General features: G+C 46.2%; 1 protein-coding gene and 1 non-coding gene across 3 annotated transcripts in view; one reads left to right on the top strand and one right to left on the bottom strand.

Moving 5' to 3' along the window:
* Window positions 1-73: 73 nt before the first annotated feature.
* Window positions 74-25,659, top strand: part of LOC469634 (uncharacterized) — a 41,771-nt gene continuing 16,185 nt past the window's right edge. For both annotated transcript variants that reach the window (XM_016935431.4, XM_016935419.4), the window contains exons 1-6: window positions 74-6,979; window positions 12,521-12,628; window positions 13,136-13,271; window positions 14,097-14,185; window positions 16,477-16,626; window positions 21,391-21,542. In XM_016935431.4, the coding sequence (XP_016790920.2) occupies window positions 6,743-6,979; window positions 12,521-12,628; window positions 13,136-13,271; window positions 14,097-14,185; window positions 16,477-16,626; window positions 21,391-21,542 (872 nt within the window). In that variant the 5' untranslated portion in view covers window positions 74-6,742. The remainder of the gene's footprint in view (window positions 6,980-12,520; window positions 12,629-13,135; window positions 13,272-14,096; window positions 14,186-16,476; window positions 16,627-21,390; window positions 21,543-25,659) is intronic.
* LOC112206997 (U6 spliceosomal RNA) lies at window positions 17,554-17,656 on the bottom strand. The gene has a single exon (XR_002941476.1). It is a non-coding gene; the product is annotated as a U6 spliceosomal RNA (small nuclear RNA).

Below are 25,659 nucleotides of genomic sequence, written 5' to 3'. Positions count from 1 at the left end.
ATTTTTTTATTTTTATTTATTTTTATTTTTTGGTGTGTGTGTGTGTGTGCGCGCGCACGCGCGCGCCAGGTTTCCTGAGCAGAGGCTGAGCCCGGCCCCCTGGGCTGCCCGCCAAGGTGGCCAAGTTGCCCAGCCCCTCCAGCTGGTCTGGCCAGGTCCCTGGGGAGCTGGTGTGATGGGTTGGGTGGTAGAGGGAGGCTCTCAGATTCTCTGCTTCCGGGGCAGGGTGGAAGCCAGCACAACCCCTGTCAAAGCTCCTTACAGCCTCTTCAGCTTGAGGAGCTGGCCTGTGGGAGTCACTTCCCCAAGGACAGGGCACTGGTCAGGCAGAGGGTAGAGATGGGTGGCTCAGCGCCTCCAAGCCATTCCTGGACCTTTGACTGCCCGGAGCCCAGGCTCATGAGAAACAGCCCCTTCCCCATACCTGGAAGACTGGGACCCCTCCTTGGGGTGGTGAGGAGGCGGGGCTCTCCGCAGGCCCCTCCCCCATCGGCAAGAGTGCCCACAGCCCATCCGCTGCCTGGGGTCCCACTGAGGCCAGGGGCGGGGAGCGCCACCTTGGACACTTCCGTGCCTGCCCTGCAGGGACCGCTCCAGGGCCCCGGAGCACAGCGCCCCCTGGAGAGGCTGTGCCCGGACCTGAGGCGCCGGCGTGTCAGGTAAAGGGTTCCCCCTTCCCGCCAGTTCCCTCCACAGCCAAGGAAGGGGCGGGGAAGGGCCCCGGCCCTCGCTGCCCAAGGGGCGCCTCCAGCCTTGCCTGGGTGCGGCCCTGGGGGCCGCGGGGATCTGTGGGCCTCAGGGGTCTGGGGCACTCCATTCTTGGGGAAGGTAGGGGAGGGGAGACGGCTCCAGGGTCTCTGGAGAAGTTGTGGGGTATCCTGATCTCAGACCTGAGCGCTTCGACCTATTATTTGTGGGGAATGGGGCGCTGGATTCTGTATTTTAGACGACGGTGAGTTAGGCCCGGGGAAAACAGGGTGAGCAAGTTCCCAGGGGATGACCTGTCCGAGGGGCAGCTCCCAACAACAGGACAGACAGAGACCAGCTAAGAGGGGGGATACAAAAGAGACGGACACAGGGGCAGAGCAAGGCCCTTTAAGGCAGTGAGCGATGGGACGCGCCCGTTTGGGGACCCGAAGTGCAGGGCGGTGAGAGAACCAGGTTGAGCAGCAGTTTCTTCCTGGTCCACCAGCAGGCTTCCCTGGGCCATGTCTGGGAGGGGCAGACATGTGGGGGCTCTTAGCTCCCCTACCATAGGGCAGAAGTAAGGTTATGAATTAGGGGGTGGGGACAGAAGCCTCTGGGAAGAGGGGACCTCGGGATTTTAGCAGGAAGACTCCCAGAGGCAATTTGGCCTGGAGGCAGAGGGATGGCCACTGTGACCTAGGAGCCCACCTGTGAGTCTGAGATTCTCTATGCTGGAAGATCCCAGAATGGAAGACTACTAGGCAAATCAGGAGGGACCAGGGCCCTTCAGAGGGTCCCGAATCTTCCCATGGGGAAGAAATGGGAAGCTGACCCTGGAACCCGGCACTGGCCCTACTCAACCAATTCCTTTTGTGGTAAATGGGCAGGGTCTGCCTCCTGCAGCTTCCCCCTGGAGTGAGTGCAGAGGCTGTATCCCCAGGAAGGAGTATCTTACACCAGGCCTGCCCACTGTTCTCATCGCAAGCTGCAGGCTGCTGCCCCAAGTGTACAGATGAATCCGAGTTCTAACAAGCGAAAACCAAACAGAGTAACCTTTGAACCATCGACATTACAAATCTCTTGGAAGTCCAACTTACCGGGTGAGCAGTTGGTTCTGTCTCTCAACTAACTGCGGGTGCTCAGAAGTGGTGGTGATTGCACAAGCCCTCGCTTGAGGTGTACCTAATGGGCACACATCTGCCCACTTCTGGCTACCCCTGTCACAGCTCTAGTCTCTGCATGCCTGTGATTTTTCAGGCCTGCCTCCCTGAGAAGCCTGGAGCTGAGCCAGGAACAAGACATTGCCTGAGACTTTGAGTGACACCTCCTTTAGCTGACAGCTGTTCAGGAGAGCCAGAACGCGCGCTCTCTCTCTCTCTCTGTCTCTCTCTCTATATATATATAATTTTTTTTTTCTTTTGAGACATGGTCTCATTCTGTCACCCAGGCTAGAACGCAGTGGCACCATCATACCTCTCTGCAGAGGTATGACCTGGGCTCAAGCAGTCCTCCCACCTCAGCCTCCCAAGTAGCTGGGAGTACAGGTGCGTGCCACCATGTCCAGCTAATTTTTGGTTATTTGTAGAGATGAGGTCTCACTATGTTGCCCAGGCTGTTCTCGAACTCCTGGGCTTAAGTGATTCTCCTACTTTGGCCTACCAAAATGCTAGGATTACAGGCATGAGCCACTGCACCCAGGCAGAGAAATCTTTAGATAACATCTACATGCCAACAATTCCCAAATTGGTATCTGCAGTCCAGATCTGCAATTCTGGAATTCCAGGCTCTTACATCCGACTGCCTATTGATATCTCCACTTTGATGCCTAGTAGACATCTCAAAATTAATATATTCCAAACTGAACTCTTAACTTTATTCCCAACTGCAAATTTGTTCTGTTCCCCACATCAGTTAATGGGAACTCAATCTTTCCAGTGTCTCAAGGCCAAAATTCTTGACTTCTCTCTCTCATACTCACATCTAGCCATCAACTATTCCTATTGGTTCTACCCTCAACATGGATACAGAATCTGATCATTTGCATCTAACCACCTCCCTTGGTGTGAACCACCGTCTCACCTCTGTATTACTGTCATAACCTCCCAGTTGGTCTCTTGCTTCTGCCCACACCCCATGCCATTCTCCACCTCTACTCCTGATCTATTCTCAGCTGAACAGCCAGAGTGCTGTTGTTAATCAAAGTCAGACCACTTTTATTCAAAACCTGCCCAGGGCTCCTGTCCCCAAAGCCAATTGTCTTTACAATAAGCTACGAGTCCCTCATGATCTGCCCCATTACTGCTTTACCTTCACCTCCCACCACTCTTCCCTGCTCCTCCCATTCCAGGCACCCAGGCTTCCTTGCTGTTCCTTGAGCTTTCCAGGCACGATCCTGCCTCTGGGCCTTCACACTTGCTATTGCCTTGGCTTAGAATGCTCTCTTACCAGATATATAAATGGCTTGCCATTCACGTTCTTCAAGCCCACTTAAATTCAATGAGATTTTCTTTGACCTCTGTGTATATACAAACCCAAATGGGCAAATACAAAATAAAAATTCTTTTAGAAGGGTAGTTCCTATGAAGGAACTCCCTGGTGTGTAAGAAGCTCTGTGACAGCAAAGATTATTGTCTCTTTTGTTCCCTGATGTGTCTAGGAGAGTCCTTTTACATAGTAGGTGCTCAATAAATGTATGCTAAAGAATGCACTCCTTGATTTCCTACTATATGCCAGGAAGCATTCTAATTTTTTTTCACATATTAATTTATTTAAATCCACAACAATAATAGATACTGTGATGATCATCCCCAGGTTAAGATGTCAGAACTGAAGCTTGGGGGATTTTAGTTTGCTCAAGATCACTTCTTACATGTATTAAGACTCATTGTTCATTTAATCCTCAAATAATAACAGATAGTATCATCTTCCCTGTCATACAGATGGAGAAGGTAAAGTTGACAGAGTTTAATTTGCTGGAGATCACAGAGCTGATGAAGCAGAGGAGCTGAACTTGGAACTCATGCAGTTTGGTGCCAGGGTCATTGTGTGTAGCTCCCGTGCTTTGGGTCCAAGTCCTATTCTGAGAGGCTTTTCTTGCAGGGCAGTGTGAGAGGGCAGCAGCAACTTGAACTCGGGCCTGTGTCCCATGCTGCTTTGGAGCCCAGTGGTGTCACCAGCTCCTTCCTCTTGCTTTACCTTCTCCCGACTTCACTTGGGGCAAACAGGCTGTATTCCTGGCCTCAACCCTCAGGCTCAGGGAGGCATGCCCTGAAGGCTGTGCCAGTCCAGTTGGCAAAGAAGCCTCCCAGGCTGACTTGGGGTTTCAAGTCCATTCGCAATCAAAACTTTCAAAGTCAGTCTAGGACAGCCCTAGAAATTTGTGGCCACTGGGAGTGACTTAAAGGTCTCCTCCCAATTGTTTTTCCATCCCGGGCCATTGGGCCATACCTGATGCAGAAAGTCTTTTTTTTCTTTTCTTTCTTTCTTTCTTTCTTTTTTTTTTGGAGATGGAGTCTCACTCTGTTGCCCAGGCTGGAGTGCAGTAGTGCGATCTTGGCTCACTGCAACCTCTGCTTCCTGGGTTCAAGCGATTCTCCTGTTCTCCTGCCTCAGCCTCCTGAGTAGCTAGGACTACAGGTGCATGCCACCACACTCGGCTAATTTTTTATTTTTAGTAGAGATGGGGTTTAACCATGTTGGCCAGGCTGGTCTCGAACTCCTGACCTCGGGTGATCCACCCACCTTGGCCTCCCAAAGTGCTGGGATTACAGGCATGAGCCACTGCACCCGGCTGAAAATCTCTTATCTAGTCCCCACATGACGGCCTTTCCACTTCGGCTTCCATTGGCCTAGAGAAGCTGGTTCTGGGGACCCTGGTAGCTTCTGGGCCTTCTTGGTGGACAGGAAGGGAGGGGGAAGATGACTCTGCCTTCCTGTTCCATCTGGTGGAATCAGCTAAACTCCCCCAACGACATCCCTTTTCAGGATTGCGCCAATCAGAAAGAGAAGGCTATGAGTTCATAGTGGAATTTCTAGAAGAAGAACATATGGTAAGAAAGTTCTCTGGACCTTTGTGTGAACTGAGGCGGAAAGTAGAAAAAAAAAAGAGGGCTTATGCCTACTTGGGTTTTGAGTACCAGCCCTGGCTTGGAAGCCACCAGATACTCAGCCCATTGTTGCCTCGTGACTGGGCAGATCTTTGGTGGCTAGGCCACTGGACAGGGTGTCTAGGGCTCAGATCTTGCAGTTCCCTTCCTGTAGGAAGGATCTTTGTCAGAGATCCTTAGCCCCACTGTCCTCCAGAGCCCTACACAGGTGGCCAGACATTGGTGAGCAGCAGTCCTGGGGACAGGGACATTGCACTGAGAAAATCAAGTGAGCAATCCATCCTTTGGCCTAGTTGATGGGAATCTGGGCTGGGTGTGAGGAGCAGGGGTGGGGTGTAGGTCTCAGGTGCTGCCTGTGGGCAGAGCTAAGGGCTGAAGCCCAGCTTATGGGCAGCAATCTGTGTATTGTGTCCTAGTCTGAGTTCACCAAGCTGAAGTTCCTGAGAGCTGTGGAAACCTTGAGTAGTGCTGTGCATGGCCAAGCAGATGGCAGTATGGACGATTACTATCCCAAAGCCATCCTGGCCAAGAAAATTGAGGTGAGAAAGACCCAAGCTCTTCTGGGAGTTGGTCATTCAGGGATGAGGATGACAAGTCCCGGACCTGAGGGCTGGCATCTCTCTCTGAGGGGGGTTCTTGTTTTTTTGTTGTTGTTGTTGTTTGTTTGTTTCCTGGCCTTTCTAGATACTAATTCTTGAAGAATCCACTGAGATTTTGATGGGCAACATGCGTCAGCAAGCCATGCTCTGCATCGTGGCGCTGAGGTGCCTTTCCTGCTCTTACCCCCTCAGAGCGCCTGGGTCTCTGGTGCTCAGAACATTTGGGTTGGGAGGAAGGGCAAGGTTTGGGGACTTAAATTTTGGCCTGTGGGTGGCATAGCCCCCGTGTCTGCCACTTTATCTGCCTGCATCCTTGGGTGGAGGGGGTGTTCTCCAATTGTACTTTTGGAAGCCTATTAGGACGTCCAGTGAGGGAAGCTTCCCTAGCAGCCCAGGCCCTCCTTCCCTGGAGGAGAGGCCATTAGAAAGTGTTTGGGGGCTCAGATCCCCACTGTTTCCTGCATCTCAGAAACAGCAGCAGAGCACATTCTCCCAGAGGCTCCCAGTCTCTCCCAGGGACCCCAAAGCCACTTGTCATTCCCTGCCTCTCCCTGCAGTCAGGTGAATCCACCATTCCACTTGTCCCAGAAACTAGATCTGGTAAATGTGGGCATCTCCAGCCTGTTCTCTCTGCCACCTATCGTGCCCAGCCTGTACCGAAGAGACAATGCGAGTCTCTACCTCCAGGTAATCCCCACCTCTTCATGGAGAGCTCCACGGGGAGGTTTTGTCTTTGGAGTCACCTCTTGCCCTTTAACTCCCCCTCCTTTCTCCTGCTCTGACCTCTCTGCAGAGCTCTTGGCCCCCTGTTCCTGGGGCTGCTAAGAAGCACTCCAGCTGTCATACCCTCACCTGTCTTTCCAGGGATTGGCCCATGCTCCCACCCTATCCATGTCCTTGTTCACTAAGGCTCACAGCAGCCTCAGTCATGGGAGGAGACAGTCTGATAATAAAACCCACAGATACTGTGGAGCAACTGACCAGTAGACTGCCAAATCTTCCCAGGGGCCTGTAATTTTTTATTTCATTTTTAATTTTTAAATTTTGAGACGGGGTCTCACTCTGTTGCCCAGGCTGGAGTATAGTGGTGCAATCATAGCTCACTGCAGCCTCAACCTCCGGGGCTCAAGCTATCTTCCCACCTCAGCCTTTGTAGTTTTAAAAATAGATGTGTCCTGGACCCAACGGAATGAATCTAATGCGGAGAGTCCCACGGGGTCTGGCTTTCTTGGGGAGAATGGCCCAATGACTACATTTCACCAATGGGCTCACAATTTGGGCTGGACCTGGTCCAGTCTTCATTGAGGCCAAGAAAAGTCAGCACCAAGGAAGATCAGAGTATGGCTGGCCATGAGAGAGAGACTGCCGGGGGTGGCAGAGCCAGGCTGGCCCCACTTCCTTCCTCCAGAGGTAGGGGACAAGGAGATGGAGTGCCCCCAGGGAGCCAAGCTGGCACTGTGGCAGTCTGTTCTGGACACTCCCTGTCTCTTCACTTGTCAGAGGGTCCAGGCCTTAGACAACATGTTGCAGGCTCTTGTGATGGACAGGATGAACCCTAACATGCTCATACTACAAAACTTCCTGGAGGTAAGTGGCTGTGGAAATCAAGGAAACTGAAAGTCCATATTAATTCTAGTATGTTTGGGAGGAAAGGAAAAGAATATCAGGATAGCCTAGGTGTCATTCTAGTCCAAAGACCATCGGTTCTCAAGCCTCAGCATGCATAAACATCACTTGAAGACAAATTTCTGTATCTCCCACGAAATATCATTTTGAGGATCACAGTTTTGGAAACATAGCCCACTAAGCTGAGGACCCATTTCTGCCCAGGACTTGGACATATTGGGGCTTCAATGGTAATAACATTTATATCTGTGCCAGACTTTAATCTTCAAAGTATTTTCCCCTTTTGCAGCATCTGCCATTGCTCTGTGATAAAGAAGACCTCAGTGCTTAACCACAGGCTACTCTTATATCCCTTAATGTAATCCCCACCAGAGACTCATTGTACTTCTTTAACTGTCTTTAGAGCTTCAGAGCGTTTCAAATATTCTTAGTTATGACAAATTGTTATCTCCTGAGGGTAGTTGAGTTGGGGAAACAGCCAAGAATCACTTGAAACCGACTTTCATGAACACGATGGTAATCAATTACGGTAATAAAATTTTGCATAAAGCATTAGGTGTGACTACAAAGAAGGAGACAAGATTGCCCAGGCATCTTATAAAAAGACCTTGACAAGGCCAGGTGCAGTGGCTCACGCCTGTAATCCCAGCACTTTGGGAGGCCGAGGCGGGTGGATCACTTGAGGTCAGGTGTTTGTGACCAGCCTGGCCAACATGGTGAAACCCCGTCTCTACTAAAAATACAAAAAAATTAGCTGGGCGTGGTGGTGGGCACCTGTAATCCCAGCTACTCGGGAGGCTGAGGCAGGAGAATCTCTTGAACCCGGGAAGCGGAGGTTGCAGTGAGCTGAGATCACGCCATTGCACTCCAGCCTGGGCAACAAGAGTGAAACTCCGTCTCAAAAAAAACCCCCCAAAAACCCAAAAAGACCTTGACAAGGGCTTTAGCTAGAGGGAAATTTGTCCACATTTGGATGAGTGACATAGTTCTTTTGGAATGTATCATCTCTGGTATGTTTGTTGAGAAGGATTTTTGTGCTTTTTAGACAACCTTGCTATAAATGTAAGAACAAATGTCCTGTTGTTCTTGGAGTCTGTGGGGAACAGAGATGCAAAACTTTGGTCCTGGTCAGGGTACAGTCTTCAAGAGATCCATTACTGGGGTTCTCATTATCCAAAGATAAATGATGCCCTGCAAAATTACCACCTGAAACAGGTTCCAACATTTTGTATAAAATAGTGGAGGAATCAATTTATCTTGATAAATAAAATTAAAAGTATAAAAATAAGTTATTTTTATGCGAACAAAATGTATTTTTGCTACTTTGAGGTAATTCTCAGTCAAGTGTGTATATATTTTAGACATATTTTTCCTACAAAATGACATGATAGCATAATACAACATCATTTATTTCACATTTGACTTTGCAGAGCTGGATCAGAAAGGTCGAATTTGAGGGCTATATAGTTTTCTTAAGGGCCCTCCTTTTTCTTTTGTCTTCTTTTTTTCCGTTTTTAAATTAAAGTATAATTTACATATAGTATAATTCAGCTTTTAGTGTGTAGATCTGTGGGTTTTGACAAATGCATGCAGTCCTGTAACTACAGCCACAATTAAGCTATAGAACAGTTCTATCACCCCCCCAATTCCCCCATGACTCTATGGTCAACCCCTTCCCCATTCCCCATCCCTGGCAATGGCTGATTTGTTTCCTGTCCCTATAGTTTTGCCTTTTCTAAAATGTCATCTAGGTGCAGTGGTTCATGCCTGTAGTCCCAGCACTTCGGGAGGGCGAGGTAGGGGGATCACCTAAGCCGAGGAGTTTGAGACCAGCCTGGGCAACATATGAGACCCCGTCTCTACTAAAAATAAAAGAAATATATTAGCTGGGCATGTGGTGTGTGCCTGTTGTCTCAGCTACTTGGGAGGCTGTGGTGAGGGGATCGCCTGAAGCCTAGAGGTTGAGGCTGCAGTGCGCTGTGATCATGCTACCGCACTCCAGACTGGGCAACAAAGCTAGACCCTGTCTCGAAAATAATTAATTAATTAAGATAATTAAAATGTTATCTAAGGCTGAGTACTCCAGCCTGGGGAACAAAGCGAGACCCTATCTCAAAAATAAATAAATAAAATAATTAAAATGTTATCTAAGGCTGAGTACAGTGGCTCATGCCTGTAATTCCAGCACTCTGGGAGGATCACTTGAGCCCAGGAGATCAAGACCAGCCTGGGCAACAGTGAGACCCCCATCTCTACAAATAATAAAAAAATTATCCAGGCGTGGTGGTATGTACCTGTGGTCCCAGCTACTTGGGAGGCTGAGGTGGGAAGATCACCTGAGCCCAGGAGGTCGAGGCTGCAGTGAGCTGTGACAGTGCCACTGCACTCCAGCCTGGGCAATATACAGGGAGACTTTGTCTCAAAAAAAAAAAAAAAAAAAAAAAGACATCTAAGTAGAATTATCCAGTAGACAGTCTCTGGAGTCTGTCTTCTTTCATTTAGCATAATGCATTTGAGATTTATTCATGTTGTTATGTGTATCAGTACTTCGTTTCTTTTTATTTTTTAATTGAGTAGATGGATCACAGTTTGTGCATTAATTTTCCAGTTGAGGAACTTTGGGGTTGTTTCCAGACTGGGATGATTACAAATGAAGCTGCTATAAATCTTTGTGTGCAGGCTTTTGTATGAACACAGGTTTTTATTTCACTTGAGTAAATTTCTTGGGGTGGGACTGCTGTGTTTTATGGCATGTGGATGTTTCACTTTATAAGATACTTCCCAGTCCAGCGTGGTGGCTCACGCCTGTAATCCCAGCCCTTGGGGAGGCCAAGGAGGGTGGATCACCTGAGGTTGGGAGTTTGAGACCAGCCTGACCAACATGAAGAAACCCCACCTCTACTGAAAATACAAAATTAGCCGGGCGTGGTGGCACATGCCTGTAATCCCAGCTATTTGGGAGGCTGAGGCAGGAGAATCGCTGGAACCTAGGAGGTGGAGATTGCTGTGAGCCGAGATTGCGCCATTGCACCTCAGCCTGGGCAACAAGAGCAAAACTCCCTCTCAAAAAAGAAAAAGGTGGGGGGGATACTTCCAAAGTGTTTTCCCACGTGGCCATTTTCCACTTCCACTAGCAATGTGTAAGAGTCCCAGTTGCTCTGCATCCCTGCCAGCATGTGGTATTGTTAGTGTTTCCTTTTAGGCATTCTTATAGATGTGTAGTGGTATCTCTTTGTGGTTTTAACTTGCGTTTCCTAGTGACTAATGTTGGGCACGTTTTCATAGTCTTATTTGCCATCTACATATCTGCTTTGATGAAGCATCTATTTAAATCTTTTGCCCATTTTTTTATTGGGTTGTTTTCTTATTTGGGGGTTTGAGGGTTATTTTATTTTATTTTATTTTATTTTATTTTATTTTATTTGAGATAGAATCTCACTCTGTTGCCCAGGCTGGAGAGCAGTGACACCATCACTACTCACTGCAGCCTCGAACCTCCCCGAGAGACCTTCCCACCTCAGGATCCTGAGTAGCTAGGACCATAGGTGTGCACCACCATGCTCCACTAATTTTTGAATGTTATGGGCCAGGCACAGTGGCTCATGCCTGCAGTCCCAGCACTTTGAGAGGCTGAGGCGGGTGGATCACTTGAGGTCAGGAGTTCAAGATCAGCCTGGCCAACGTGGCAGAACCCCATCTCTACTAAAAATACAAAACTTAGCCAGGTGTGGTGGCATATGCCTGTAATCCCAGCTACTGAGGTGGCTGAGGCAGGATAATCTCTTGAACCTGGGGGGAGAAGGTTGCGGTGAGCCAAGATCATGCCACTGCACTCCAGCCTGGGCGACAGAGCGAGAATCCGTCTCAAAAAAAAAAAAAAAAGAAAAAATTTATGTAGAGCTATGGTCTCCCTATGTTGCCCATACTGGTCTCGAGCTCCAGGGTGCAAGCAATCCTCCTGTCTTGGCCTCCCAAAGTGCTGGTATTACAAGTGTGTGAGCCACCACGCCCAGCCTTGAGAGCTCTTTGTATATTCTGGATATAAATATTTTGTCAGATATGTGATTTGCAGACATTTTCTCCCATTTTGTGGCCTGATTTTATACAGTGTCTTTTTTTTTTTTTTTTTTTTGAGACGGAGTCTCACTCTGTCGCCCAGGCTGGAGTGCAGTGGCATGATCTCAGCTCACTAAACCTCTGCCTCCCCGGTTCAAGCAATTCTCCTGCCTCAGCCTCCTGAATAACAGGGATTACAGGCATGTGCCACCACACCCAGCTAATTTTTGTATTTTTAGCAGAGACAGGATTTCACCATATTGGCTGGGCATTCATTGAATGCCCACATCGTGTTGAACTCCTAACCTCAGGTGACGCACCCACCTCAGCCGCCCAAAGTGTTGGGATTACAGGCGTGAGCCACTGCACCCAGCCCTGGCCACTCTTAACAGTATCTTTTGAAGAGCAGGTAGTTATTCATTTTGATGAAGTCCAAATCATTATTTTTTTTTTATGGTTATACTTTCTTTGTATTATTTAGGAATTTTTGCCTCCCTTAAGTATTTTCTCATTTTCTTCTAGAATCTTATCATTCTAGATTTTAAGTCTGTGGTCAATTCTGAATTAACTTTTGTATTGGATGGTCAGGTACACGTTGTAGTTCATTTTTCTTTTTTTGGCACATGAATGTCCATGATGGGGTTCAATGCTCTGGGAGAAAGGCTACCCTGAAGGACACCTGTCCAGCAGCTATGATACGGGACACACTTTCCCAAAAGTTTGTAGCAAGCAGGACACAGGCCTGTCTTCCCTGGTGGGATCTCAACCTAGTGTGGTAATAATAACACTTACAGGGAAGTGTTGTTATGGGAGGATAGAGTGCATTATTCTATTCAGAATACTTACCTGTGTCACTATTATTATTAACCTCCAGAAATGAATGGCTCTGAATCTCATCCTTCAGAGACCACTTTACCCCTTCCCCTGGCCTAGCAGGTAGGGGTTTGCATGGATATGCCACCAAGAGAGCCCTGTCTCCCCATCTTATCCCATTCCTGCTTACCCACTGCTTTGTAATTCTACATCTAAGGCACAGCACTGTCTTTAAACATTCCTGTCAGAAGAGACCCAGAAGGTAGCAGGTGAAGCCCCGGAGACTTTTTTTTTTTGAGACAGAATCTCACTCTGTTGCCCAGGCTGGAGCGCAGTAGTGCGATCTCAGCTCACCGCAACCTCCGCCTCCCAGGTTCAAGCCATTCTGCTGCCTCAGTCTCCCGAGTAGCTGGGACCACAGGCATGTACCACCACACCCAGCTAATTTTTTGTATAGCCCCGGAGACTCCTAAACACACCTTTGCTTTGCCAAGTTCATGGGGCCGTGTGCTCTGCTGCCTGGCACAACTCCCTCCTTTTTGTCTTTTTAGCAGTCAGAGATGTGGAATTGAGAAGGAAGGGAGCAGCACTCCCACAGAAGGTGTTCACAAGGTCTCTTTACTCCTTTTCCAGATCATCTTACCTTGGTCATTACTGTCAGACAAAGTGCACGAACAGATGCGGGCCTTGGGCACTATTTCCTGGCTGCTGAGGTTTATTTGCAATTTCCCCGAACTGTCAGTGAGTGCTTGGAGTGGGGGGAAAGGCTGACCCAGTGGGCCCTGCTTCTCTGCACATGGGGTACCTGAGAACCTGTGGTTCTGCAGGGGGTTACTGGGGGGTGGGCGGTCAGAGTGTCCCTCTTTTTTTGCATTAGTGCCTTTTCTGTTCCTATGGGGGAAGAGGCTTAACTTGTTTGCTTGGTTTGCCCTTGGCCAAGTGAGTTTCAATTGGCTGGACACATCTCAGCCTTGTTGGGGGACCTTGGCCTAAACAGCTGGGTTGGGTCCACAGCTTCCCACTGGCTAACATATTTTAGGGATCTGGCTGCCCCATTTCCCTGGGTGCTGCTTTGAAAGGTTTTTCTTGGGCAGGGAAAGAGTGTGGAGCTGGTGTGGTGAGGGGATACATGCAGGCAAATGATTTAGTGGTGTAGAGGGGTGGGGAGTTGGAGAGGGATGGTGGCCACAGTATGGGGAATTTCCTTTTGGGGTGATGGGGAGTTAACCAGTTTCCTCTTCTGGGCAGCACATGGAGGAATTCTCAATGAGTGGGAAACTGATGAGCATCTTCGGCCTGTTCGTCATGGGCTGCAACCACGAGATCAGCATAGAGGCATCAGAGGCGTTGCATTACCTGTTCAAAATCCTTGTGTTTCAGAGAAGTAAGCAACATGAGCCTGAGTGGCCACCGGGCTACAGCCATGGGGACCCATGAATAACAAGAGCATATAAGCACCGTTCATTGAATGCCCACATTGTGTCAGGCACACGATGAAGGGCAGTTCCTTCTCATGAGGGCAATGGAGTAAATATGCTATGATGCCCCAAGATGAGGGATCCCCGTTACAAGTAGATCTGGAAACTTTATCTGGATGAGCTCCAACCCCATTGCTGATGCAATGCCCTCTTGTAAGAGATTCTAAGAGATTCTCGGGGAAAAGGGGAGCTAGGCTTGCAGCCGCCTGTGGAATCAACTTGGATACTCAATATTTCCCAGTGGTCTCAGCCTTACTGCTAGGCCTAAGACTGGGAAAATGAACATCTTTTCTTAGGGAACAAATTTGGGAGTCCCAGATTGAGACCCTCTTTGCTCAAGGAAAACAAAAAATACAAACAGTCACACACGCTTACAGAGGTGCCAGGAGGATTTGCAAATATCCCTAAAAGGAGTTTCAGAAACTCTGACTTCTCATGGTTCAACAGGGCATACTTCTTATAAGGGCATTTGCTCAGCACCCACGGGTAGAACAGTCCACATTCTGGCACAGCACAGGAACAGCTGCAAGGACCACACTGAGTCCCCAGCCACATTCTCCCTCCACCCATTGGCCTGGTGCTGGGGAACTCTTCCCATTCTGTTGAGCAAATGTTATTTCACCCATTTCACTCTGTTGATCTTCTCTGAGGTTTGGAGGGGAAATAAAGAAGGGTGTGTTCCTATTTCCCTGTTAAGGCCCTGCCCCTTAATTGTTGTTTTTGGATTGAAGGTGTGAAACAAAAGACAGAGACTATCCTGAAGGATTTGCAGAAGCATTTCCGTGGAGCATGGCTTGCCAGCCTGCAGGATCTAACACTGGTAACCCTCACTCTCCACAGTGCATGAAATGCCCAGATGGGGAGCCATGACAGGGAAGAAAGAGAGCTGGGGTGGGGAGATTGTAGAGGGCCTGGGTGGGGCCACAGAGGAGTACTCCTTCACCCAGGGGAGTGTCTCCAAAGCTCAAGGTCTCATGGAGAGCAGGCTGGAGGGGTAAGATTCATTCCCTAGCTGCACTTGAGTTGACTGAGGCTTGAGGTCACTGAGAGAGTTCTTTTTTTTTTGAAATAGAGTCTTTCTCTGTCGCCCAGGCTGGAGTGGCATGATCTCAGCTTACTGCAACCTCTGACTCCTGGGTTCAAATGATTCTGTAGCTTCAGCCTCCCGAGTAGCTGGGATTACAGGTGCGTGCCACCACGCCCAGCTAATTTTTGTATTTTTTAGTAGAGATGGGGTTTCACCATGTTGGCCAGGCTGGTCTCAGACTCCTGACTTCAGGTGATCCACCCGCGCTGGCCTCCCAAAGTGCTAGGATTACAGGCATGAGCCACTGCACCTGGCCAAGAGAGTTCTTTAAAAGAAGTATAGTCAACCCTATTCTCCTCCTACAGATTGTGCCCTTGTACCTTATTTGTAGCCTAGCCTTAATTTTTTTTATTCAGTAAAGATGTATTGGTTGTCTTAGCTGGGTGTGGTGGCTCATGCCTGTAATCCCAGCACTTTGGGAGGCCGAGGCAGGTGGATCACGAGGTCAGGAGATCGAGACCATCCTGGCTAACATGGTGAAACCCCATCTCCACTAAAAATACAAAAAAAAAAATTAGCCGGGCATGGTGGCGGGCGCCTGTAGTCCCAGCTACTTGGGAGGCTGAGGCAGGGGAATGGCGTGAACCTGGGAGACGGAGCTTGCAGTCAGCCGAGATCGAGTCACTGCACTCCAGCCTGGGCGACAGAGCGAGACTCCATCTCAAAAAACACAAAAAGATATATTGGTTGTCTTAGATATGGTGTCTCCAGGCTCAATCAACTCAAATCACTACAGTCAGAAATCCAGGAGTCATCCCTTGCTCTTTCCTCTCCCTCACTCTTCACATCCAATTCAACACCAGGTTTGTTCATTCTGCCTCCTGGATAGCTCTTGAATTTGTCCACTCTGCTCCAGCCCCACTGTGGGGCCCCCAGCATCTCTTGCCTGGGTCACTCCAGCAGCCCCTTACTGATCATCCTGTTTCCAACTGTGCTTCTTGTCACATCACTTTCTATGCTACAGTCAGAGAACTGCATTTCTAAAATGCAAATGCTGAGATGTAGTATTCCCTTTCAGACTGCATTGAATCCCCACTGTCCTCATTCTAAAGTCCAAACTTGTTCACTTGACCCACAAGACCCTTCATGATCTGGTCCCTGCTGTAACTGTCCTGCCTCATCTTGTCTTAGTCTCCTTTTTCCACCTGGCCCAGGTCTCCCTTGCAGGACACAGTAGTTAGGCTGAACTTCCTTCCACTCCAGGCCTTTGCATATTCTGTTCCCTCTGCCTGGAACTCTGTCCTTCTTTTTCCTTGGGTCTGAATCATGGCGGTAGGGGAACCAAACACATCCCTCTTCACATGGCAGTAGGAAGGAGAAGTGCTGAGCAAAGGAGAAAACATCCCTTATAAAACCATCAGATCTTGTGAGAGCTCACTCACTATCACAAGAACAGCATGAGGGTAACCACCTTGACACATGGGGATTATGGGAACTACAATTCAAGATGAGATTTGGGTGGGAATACAGCCAAACTGTATCACTGACATTGCACCATAACTGCCTGTTTACTTGCCCTGACTTGATGGTAAATTCCTTGAGGGTAAAGGCATTGTATGTCTTAGTCGCAGTTGTCCTGAGCTCCCAGCAATAGAACCAGGCACAGAGCTGGGCCTCAATATTGTTTGAGTGAATGAGCTTCACGTGGATATGCAGGTGCAGGCTCAGAGGCATGAGGCATGTCTGCTGTACATAATAGCACTCCTACTTGCTTTGGAATGCTGCAAGCTCAGTAAACATCAGAACTAATTTCCAATGGACTCACTTGCTTGCATTCCAAATGGAAGTAGAAAAGCCTTTTGCATTGTCCTCTGTATCAAGTTGTCAGGACCATTGCTCCTTTCTGGAGACTTCAGAGCTGGTGGCACTCTGAGGCTTGGCTCACACCACAGAATAGCCAGATGCTGACCAGGGGCTGCCTCCACTGGCCCCTGGTTGATTAGTCTCTTTGGAAGCCAGAGGCTTTGGGGCAGACCCAAGTTGGGATGCTGACATTGTGGAGACAGCTGTTCTTCTTTCTTCAGTTCTTCAAGAAATACCTGACCCCTGAGGAGAGAGCAGATATGATCACGGTGAGCATGGAGGCCATGACCAACACCAGCAGGCGTGACATCTCTGCAGCTTCCAAGATGTTAAAGATGATCCTGAAGTACACGATTCCAGAGATCGGGAAGGTAGCAGCTCTGGGGGACCTAATGGTTCAAGGTCAATTTAAGGATTCTTCCTTTCTGTTCTGTTTTGGGTCTTGTTCTATCTCCTACCAGTTTGAGTTTAAAGAATCACATGCTTCAACCCAGAGGAGAAAAGGCTAAATGAGGAGTTGTGATTGTGGAAAAGACTCTTCTTTGGGAAGGGTTGACCATCTGGCTTCCATCTCCACCAGGATGGGAAGAAGAATTGAGTCAAAGCTATAGCAGACTGCTAGGGCCTGCTAGGACCAGGAAAGACCACAGTCATTCTTCCTGCTTCCAGACAGTATTTGATATGTTAGATCTATAGGTGCCTTCTTGTTTATTCAGGAGGGATAATTCAGGGGTGTGTGTGTATATAAATATAAATATAATATATATCCATAAACTTGTGACACACTAACATAAATAGAGATGAAATACAGAGACTCCTTTATGAGAGCTGGGACTGGTTCTCAGTAAAATTAAGACAGCGTAGGGCTGGGCGTAGTGGCTTACACCTGTAATCCTAGCACTTTGGGAGGCTGAGATGGGGGGGATCACTTGAGCCTAGGAGTTTGAAACCAGCCTGGGCAATGTAGCAAGACCCCATCTCTTAAAAACATTAATAAAAAAATTAAGACCGCACAGTTTAGCTGTCCTTTTTATTATAGTATTTTAAAATACCTGATGGACTGATGGAGTCCCTCTTCTTTTAATGGCCTAACCCACTTCTCTAACTCACTTATGACCTCTCCACTATAGGTCCTATGAGCAGTTCCAGGATCTTACATTTTCCACTTCTCTGGCCTGGATTGCCTTTTGATTGAATGCCTCAGAGCAGACCACTGATAAGTTGAAGGGGGCCCCAAAGGTCAACTACTCTAACTCCCCACTTGATGCTTGTAATCTCTTTTTAAGGTTTTAAATCTATTTTGTATGGAATGCTTCACGAATTTACAGGTCATCCTTGTGCAGGGGCCATGCTAATCTTCTCTGTGTTATTCCAATTTTAGTATCTGTGAAGCGAGCACAATGCTCGTAATCTCTTCGAGAGCACCCCAGACCACTGGACACCCAGACGGTGCTGAAAGCAATCTTGAGGCCCTCGCTACCTTAAACCATAGCTCATTTGTATTTGTAAATGACTTTCTTTTTTAAAAAAAATAATTTTTAATTTACAAAAAGGATATATATTTATGGCATACAACATGATATTTTGAAATATGTATACATTGTGGAATGGCTAAACCAAGCTAATTAACATATCGATTAACTCACATACTTTTTTTTTGTAGTGAGAACATTGAAAATCTACTGTCTTAGCAAATTTCAAGTATAGAATAGTCACCACGTTGTACAATAGATCTGAACTTATTTCTCCTGTTTAAGTGAAATTTTGTATCCTTTGACCAATATCTCCCCAATCCTCCTCACCTCCAGCCCCTGGTAACCACCATTGTACTCTCTGCTTCTATGAGTTTGACTTTTTTAGATTCCACATCTAAGTGAGATCACCCAGTATTTGTTTTTCTATACCTGGCTTGTTTTGTTTTTCAAAACAAAACAGGTTCATGTATACTGTTAAATGACAGGGTTTCCTTCATTTTTAAGGGTGAATAGCATTCCATTGTGTATATGCCACATTTTCTTTATCCATTTATCTGTTGTTGGAAGCTTAGGTTCTTTCCCTATCATGGCTATTACAAAAAAACGCTGCAATGAACAGGGGAGTGCAGATATCTCTTCCAGACACTGGCTTCATTTTCTTTGGCTATATACCCATAAGTGGTATTGGTAGTTTTACTTTTAGTTTTTTGAATAACCTCCATAATGTTGGAATTTTCCATAATGGTTGTGCTAATTTACATTCTACCAACAGTGTATAAGGGTGAACCACTTTCCTTATCTAAAAGTTCTAACTTACAGCACACTGAAGTCTGCATCCCCATAGTTTCTAGTCCCTGGCCCAAGTTTACCTTCTTGGGTTATGCAGAATTCAATTAATATTCAAGTGTTACTAATGCTAGGTGCTATATACTGTGCTAGTTTCTTTTACATATTCTTGTATTGAATTCTTACAACATATCTGTTGTAAGAATTATTTTCTCTTTAGAAACGAGAAGGCCAGGTGCAGTGGCTCACACCTGTAATCCCAGCACTTTGGGAGGCCCAGGAAGGAGGATCGCTTGAGTTTGGGAGTTCAAGACCAGCCTGGGCAATATAGTGAGACCTCATTTCTACTAAAAATCAAAAGCATTAGTTGCGCATGGTGGCACACACTTGTAGTCCCAACTACTAGGGAGGTTGAGATGAGAGGATAGCTTGAACTCACGGGATGGAGGCTGCAGGGAGCTATAACTGCGCCACTGCACCCCAGCTGGAACACCAGAGCTAGACCCTGTCTCAAAAGAAAAACAAAATGAGAAAAGGCTCAAAGACGCCATGAGCCTTAATTACTGAAGTTTCGTCAGCAGTTACTAGGTAACAGACACTGTTCCAACCAATTCAGATGCATTAACTCAGAACTGTTGATTTGGGTAAAATCGTCCTCATATTTTGCGTGAGGAAATAGAGCGCAGAGGATGAAAAGCTTTCCCAAGCTCACACAGTTGGTAAGTGGGGAGGTGAAATTCACATCCAGGTAGTATGACTTTAGAGTTCATGCGGACCACCACCTGTTGCCTCCACCCCACATGGCCAGTAAACAGCAAGGACTGACTCTTCTCTCCCTCCATAATAGTCTTGAGACCATTCGGAGGCAGCAATCCTATGCCCTCTGGCTTCCTCTCTCTAAGTTACTCATCCTTAGATTCTTCCTTCATTCTTCATGACATGGTTTCCAGACATGGTTCTGGTCTCCCCTGGCTGCTCTCTATTTTGTCCCTCTTAAAATATGGGGTCTGTTCCGTGGTGGGCAGGTCTGTATAAAGCTACCCTTAAAATCCAAGGAAGCTGAGAGGTCAAAGAAAGAGGTTGATGAATCCAGTTTCTGAGAAAGAAACTACTCCGGAGGCAGAGGCAGGAGAATTGCTTGAACCCAGGAGGCGGAGGTTGCAGTGAGCCCAGATTGCGCCACCGCACTCCAGCCTGGGAGGCAGAAGGAAACTCCGTCTCAAAAAAAAAAAAAAAGACCCGGCGTGGTGGCTCACGCCTGTTATCCCAGCACTTTGGGGGGCTGAGGGAGGTGGATCACCTGAGGTCAGGAGTTTGAGATCAGCCTGACCAACATGGCAAAACCACATCTCTACTAAAGATACAAAAATTAGCCGGGCGTGGTGGCGTGTGCCTGTAGTCCCAGCTACTTGGGAGGCTGAGGTAGGAGGATCACCTGAAACCGGGGGGTGGAGGTTGCAGTAAGCTGAGATTGCGCCACTGCATTCCAGCCTGGGCGACCGAGCCAGACTCCGTCTGAAACAAAACAAAAAACAAAACAGAAGCCATGTCCCAGGAGGCTGCGAGATGAGATGGTGGACCCCCCAGCCATCACCCACCATGGCCCAGGGCTTCTATACAATAGAAGTCGGACATGGTGGGTGTGCCTCTAGTCCCAGCTACTGGGAGGCTGAGGTGGGAGAATCACTGGAGCCCAGGACATCAAGGCTGCAGTGAGCTATGAGCATGCCACTACCCTGTCTCTAAGAAACTAACAAATATACCTTAGAGAAGGAATGTGTTGGGCAATTAAAATCAACCCCTCAGGAAAAAGCAAGAATGCTACGCAAATCTGCCCTAAGGGCAGGATTTATGGTAAGGGTTGTTTCGACCTAAGGACAGGATTTACAGCAACAATAGATAAAGTAAGTCCGGGCACGGTGGCTCACGCCTGTAATCCCAGCACTTTGGGAGGCCGAGGCGAGTGGATCAGGAGGTCAGGAGATCGAGACCATCCTGGCCAACATAGTGAAACCCTGTCTCTACTAAAAATACAAAAATTAGCTGGGCGTGGTGGTGAGTGCCTATAGTCCCAGCAATTCGGGAGACTGAAGCAGGAGAATCTCTTGAACTCAGAAGGTGGAGGTTGCAGTGAGCTGAGATGGTGCTACTGCACTCCAGCCTGGCGATAGAGCAAGACTCTGTCTAAAAAAAAAAAAAAAAAATAGATCAAGTAGAAATCTTAGAGGTATTCTGGGAACCGAGATTAATCAGAAGTCAATATGGTGACCAAAACGAAAAGAAAAGGAAAAAATTAAACAAAAAGAAAAAAAAGAATCAATATTGTAGGCCAGGCACTGTGGCTCATGCCTGTGACCCTAGCACTTTGGGAGGCCGAGGTGGGCAGACTGCCTGAGCCCAGGAGTTCGAGACCAGCGTGGGCAACATGGTAAAATCCTGTCTCCAATAAAAACACAAAAAAATCAGCCGGGAGAGGTGATGTGCACCTGTAATCCCAGCTACTCGGGAGGCTGAGGCACGATAAAACCCAGGAGGTGGAGATTGCAGTGAGCTGAGATCTCACCACTGCACTCCAGTTGCATGGGCGACACAGCGAGACTCTGTGTCAAAAAAAAAAAAACAACAAAAAAGTCAATATGGTGGATTAGCATCCAACATGGGGTTGCTTCAGGCCCCATAGGGTCCAAGACAGTCCACAGTCCTGAGGGTATGGCCTGACCAGAGCAGAGTGCAGTGGGACGGTGACTTTTTTGGTCTGGGCATGCTATGTGTGCATCATGTGCAGCTCTACAGGTGAAGTGGGTGCCTAGTTATGTGGATGCTGGTGAGCTGGTGTTGAGTGTCTGGAAAGAACCTCCTTTTCCCTCATTTCAGGTGCCGGAAATCATCCAGTACATTCACTACCACATGAACAGCATTACAGAAACCACAGCCCAAAAGACCATTAAGAAGATCCTGTATCTGCTGTCCCAGTACTACACTGAAGTTATCCTGACACTATTGAAGATAGCAGATCAGTCACAAAAGTAGGTGACTTTCGATCCCACAGGTACCTGCCCCCAATAGTCTATTTGCTTCTTCTTAAAACATATTCAGGACCTGAGCAGGGGCTCACTTCTGTAATCCCAGCACTTTGGGAGGCCCAGGTGGACAGATCACCTGGGAGTCAGGAGTTTGAGACTAGCCTGGCTGACATAGTGAAACCCTGCCTCTACTAAAAATACAAAAAATTAGCCAGGCGTGGTGGTGGGTGCCTGTAATCCCAGCTATTCAGGAGGCTGAGTCAGGAGAACTGCTTGAACTTGGGAGGCAGAGGTTGCAGTGAGCCGAGATCGTGCCACTGCACTCCCGCCTGGGAGATAGAGTGAGATGCTGTCTAATATATATATATATAGATAGATAGATAGCTGTTCTAACAAGTGTGTGGTGGCCTCTCATTGTGGTTTTAATTTGCATTTCCCTAATTCAATTGCAACTAATGATGATGGGCATCGTTTCATGTCTTTCTTTGCCATTCATATATCTTCTTTAGTCAAGTATCCAAGTCTTTTACCCATTTCATTGTTGGGTCGTTTGTTTTCTTATTGGTGAGTTTTGAGAGTTCTTTATATATTCTGTATACAAGTCTTTTGTCAGATATACAATTTTCATGTATATCTCCCATTTTGTGGATTGTCTTTTCATTCTCTTAAGAGTTCAAAAGTTTGTAATTTGATGAAATCCAGTGTTTTGTTTCTTATGGATCATATTTAGAGTCATAGGTATTTCTTTCCATGATTTCTTCTAGAAGTTTTAACTTTTGTGTTTTATATTTATATTTCACTTTTACTTAACTTTTTAGAAAGCGTGAGGAATGGGACTAGGTTCAGTTTGTTGCATATAGAAGTCTAATTGTTCCAGCACCATTTGTTGCAGAGATTATCATTTCTCCACTGAATTGTCTTTGCACATTTATCAAAAATCAATTGATGGCTGGGCGTGGTGGCTCACGCCTGTAATCCTAGCACTTTTGGAAGCCAAGGTGGGCGGATCACTTGAGGTCAGGAGTTCGAGACCAGTCTGGCCAACATGGCAAAACCCCATCTCTACTAAAAATACAAAAATTAGTCGGGGATGGTTGCTTGCACCTGTTATCCCAGCTACTTGGGAGGCTAAGGCATGAGAATCACTTGAACTGGGGAGGTGGAGGTTGCAGTGAGCCAAGATCACACCACTGCACTCCAGCCAGGGTGACAGAGTGAGACCCTGCCTAAAAAAAAAAAAAAAAAAAAAAAAAAATCAGTTGCCAGTATTTGTGTGCCTCTAATTATGGGCTGTCTTCTGATCCATTAAGCTATATGTCAGTTCTTTCATCAATACCGTACTGTCTCTAATAGTGTAGTTTTATTTTAAGTATTAAATCAGGTAGGATGAGTTCTTCAATTTTATTACTTTTTTTTTTTTTTTTTTGAGGAGATAGAGTCTGACTGTCACCCAGGCTGGAGTGCAGTGGTGCAATCATAGCTCACTGCAGCGTTGAACTTTTGGGCTGAAGCAATCCTCCCACTTCCACTTCCTGAGTAGCTGGAACCACAGGCACATGCCACCTCACCCAGCCTTTTTTTTTTTTTTTTTTGGTAGAAACGGGGTCTCGCCATGTTGCATGGCTGGTCTCAAAACTCCTGAGCTCAAATGATTCTCCCGCCTCAGCCCAAGTGCTGGGATTACAGGGTGTGAGCAGTTGCACCTGGCCTATAACTCTTTCTCAAAATTGTTTTGGCTATTTTATTTTGCTTTTCCATATAATTTTTTTTTTTTGAGACAGAGTCTCACTCTGTCACCCAGGCTGGAGTGCAATGGCATGGTCTTGGCTCACTGCAAACTGCACATCCCAGGTTCAAGTGATTCTCTCACCTCAGCCTCCCAAGTAGCTGGGACTACAGGTGCGTGCCACCACACCCGGCTAATTTTTGTGTTTTTAGTGAAGATGGGGTTTCACTATGTTGGCCAGGCTGGTCTCAAACTCCTGATCTCATGATTTGCCTGCCTCGGCCTCCCAAAGTGCTGGGATTACAGGCATGAGCCGCCACGCCTGGCCCACTTTTCCGTATAAATTTTATAATTTAAATAGAATATTTATTTATTTAAAAATATGCTGGTGATATTTTTATTGGGATTATGTCGCATCTATAGATAAGTATAAGGAGAATTGACAACTTCACAATATTGAGTTTCTGGTCCATGAACATAGCGTATCTTGTCATTTATTTAGGTCTTTAATTTCTTTCATCAGTCTTTTGTATTTTTCAACACACAGATCTTGCGAATATTTTGTTAGTTTTATACCTAAGTATTTTTGTGCAATTGTAAATGGTACATAATTTTTTTAAATTTTTTTAATTGTTTACTACTGCTACATAGAAATAACATCAATTTTTGTATATTGACTTTCATTGACTTTATATCCTGCAATAAGTGAGGTTTCACTTATTAGTTCTTGGAGCTTTTTAATAGATTCACTGGAGTTTTCTGCATAAACCATCATATCATCTGTAAATAGAAGCAGTTTATAGTGTTTCTTTTTCTTCCAAATTTGTGTTTCTTTTTCTTGCTTTATTACACTGGCTGGGACTCCTAGCATAATGCTGAGTATGGGTGATGACAGTGGACATCTTTGCTTTATTCCCAATCTTAGAGGAAAAACTTTCAGTCTTTCACCATTAAGTATGGTGCTAGATGGTAGGGTTTTGTTGTTGTTGATGTTAGATGTCGTTTATCAAGTTAAGAAAGTTTCCTTCTATTTCTAGTTTGTTGCGAGTGTTTACCACTAATGGAGATTATCACAAATGTTTTTACTACATCTATTGAGATAATTGTGTGGTTTTTCTTTTGTATTCTGTTAATATAATAAATTGCATTTTTGACCGTGGAGGCAGTCTTGCATTCCCAGGATAAACCCCATTTGGTTGTGATGTATTATCTTTTTAACATATTGCTGGATTCGATTTGCTAATATTTTGTTGAGGACTTTTGTGTCTATTTGGTTGAGGATTTTTTCATGGGAGATATTTGGTCTGTAGTTTTTTCTTTCACTCATTTATTCTTTCTCTTTTTTCTTGTACTGTCTTGGGTTTTTGTGCCAAGATAATGCTGAACTCAAAAGATTGTTTTGGGAGTATTTTCTTTTTCTTTTTCTTTTTTTTTGTTTTTTCTTGAGAGACAGTCTTGCTCTGTCACCCAGGCAGGAGTGCAGTGGGACGATCTTGGCTCACTGCAACCTCCACCTCCCAGGTTCCAGTGATTCTCCTGCCTTAGCCTCCTGAGTAGCTGGGACTACAGGCATGTGCCACCACACCCAGCTAATTTTTGTATTTTTTAGTAGACAAGGGTTTCACCATATTGGCCAGGCTGTCATCAAACTCCTGACATCATGATCCGTCTACCTTGGCCTCCCAAAGTGCTGGGATTAATGGAGTGAGCCACCGTGTCCAGCCTATTTTCTTATTTTCTATTTTTTGGAGGAAATTGTGTAAAATTGGTATTACTTTTTTTCTAAACATTTAGTAGAATTCAATACTGAAACCAACTGGATCTAGAGTTGTATTTGTTGGAAGTTTTAAAACTATGGATTGAATTTATTTAGTAGTTAGGGTCATTCAGATTATCTATTAATTTGCTCATCTTCTTCTAGTCACTTAAGGTGGAAATGTAAATTACTAATTTGAGAACTTTCTTCTTTTTTAAAATAAGCATTTTTATGCTATGAATGTTCCCCTAAGCATAGTTTTACCTGCATCTAACAAATTTTGATATATTGTATTTTCATTTTCATTTAGTTCAAAAATTTTTTCTAATTTTCCTTGAGTCTTTTTCTCTCACCCACGAATTACTTAGAGGTATTGTTAATTTCCAAATATTTGTGGATTGTCCAGGTATATTTCTGTTACTGATTTCTAGTTTAAATTTATTAAGGCCAGATAACATACTTTATGGGATTCCTATTCTATAAAATTTGCTCAGATTTGTTTTGTAGCCCAGAATGTGGTATATTATGGGGAATGCTCATGTGCACCTACAAAGCATGTGTATTCTGGCCAGGCGCAGTGGCTCATGGCTGTAATCCCAGAACTTTGGGAGGTCAAGGTGGCTGCATCACCTGAGTCC

The sequence above is a fragment of the Pan troglodytes genome, chromosome 1, assembly GCF_028858775.2.
Source record: "Pan troglodytes isolate AG18354 chromosome 1, NHGRI_mPanTro3-v2.0_pri, whole genome shotgun sequence".
Classification (NCBI taxonomy): domain Eukaryota; kingdom Metazoa; phylum Chordata; class Mammalia; order Primates; family Hominidae; genus Pan; species Pan troglodytes.
The sequence above is the reverse complement of the archived record's forward strand: the minus strand, read 5'-3'. Positions and strand labels throughout refer to the sequence as shown.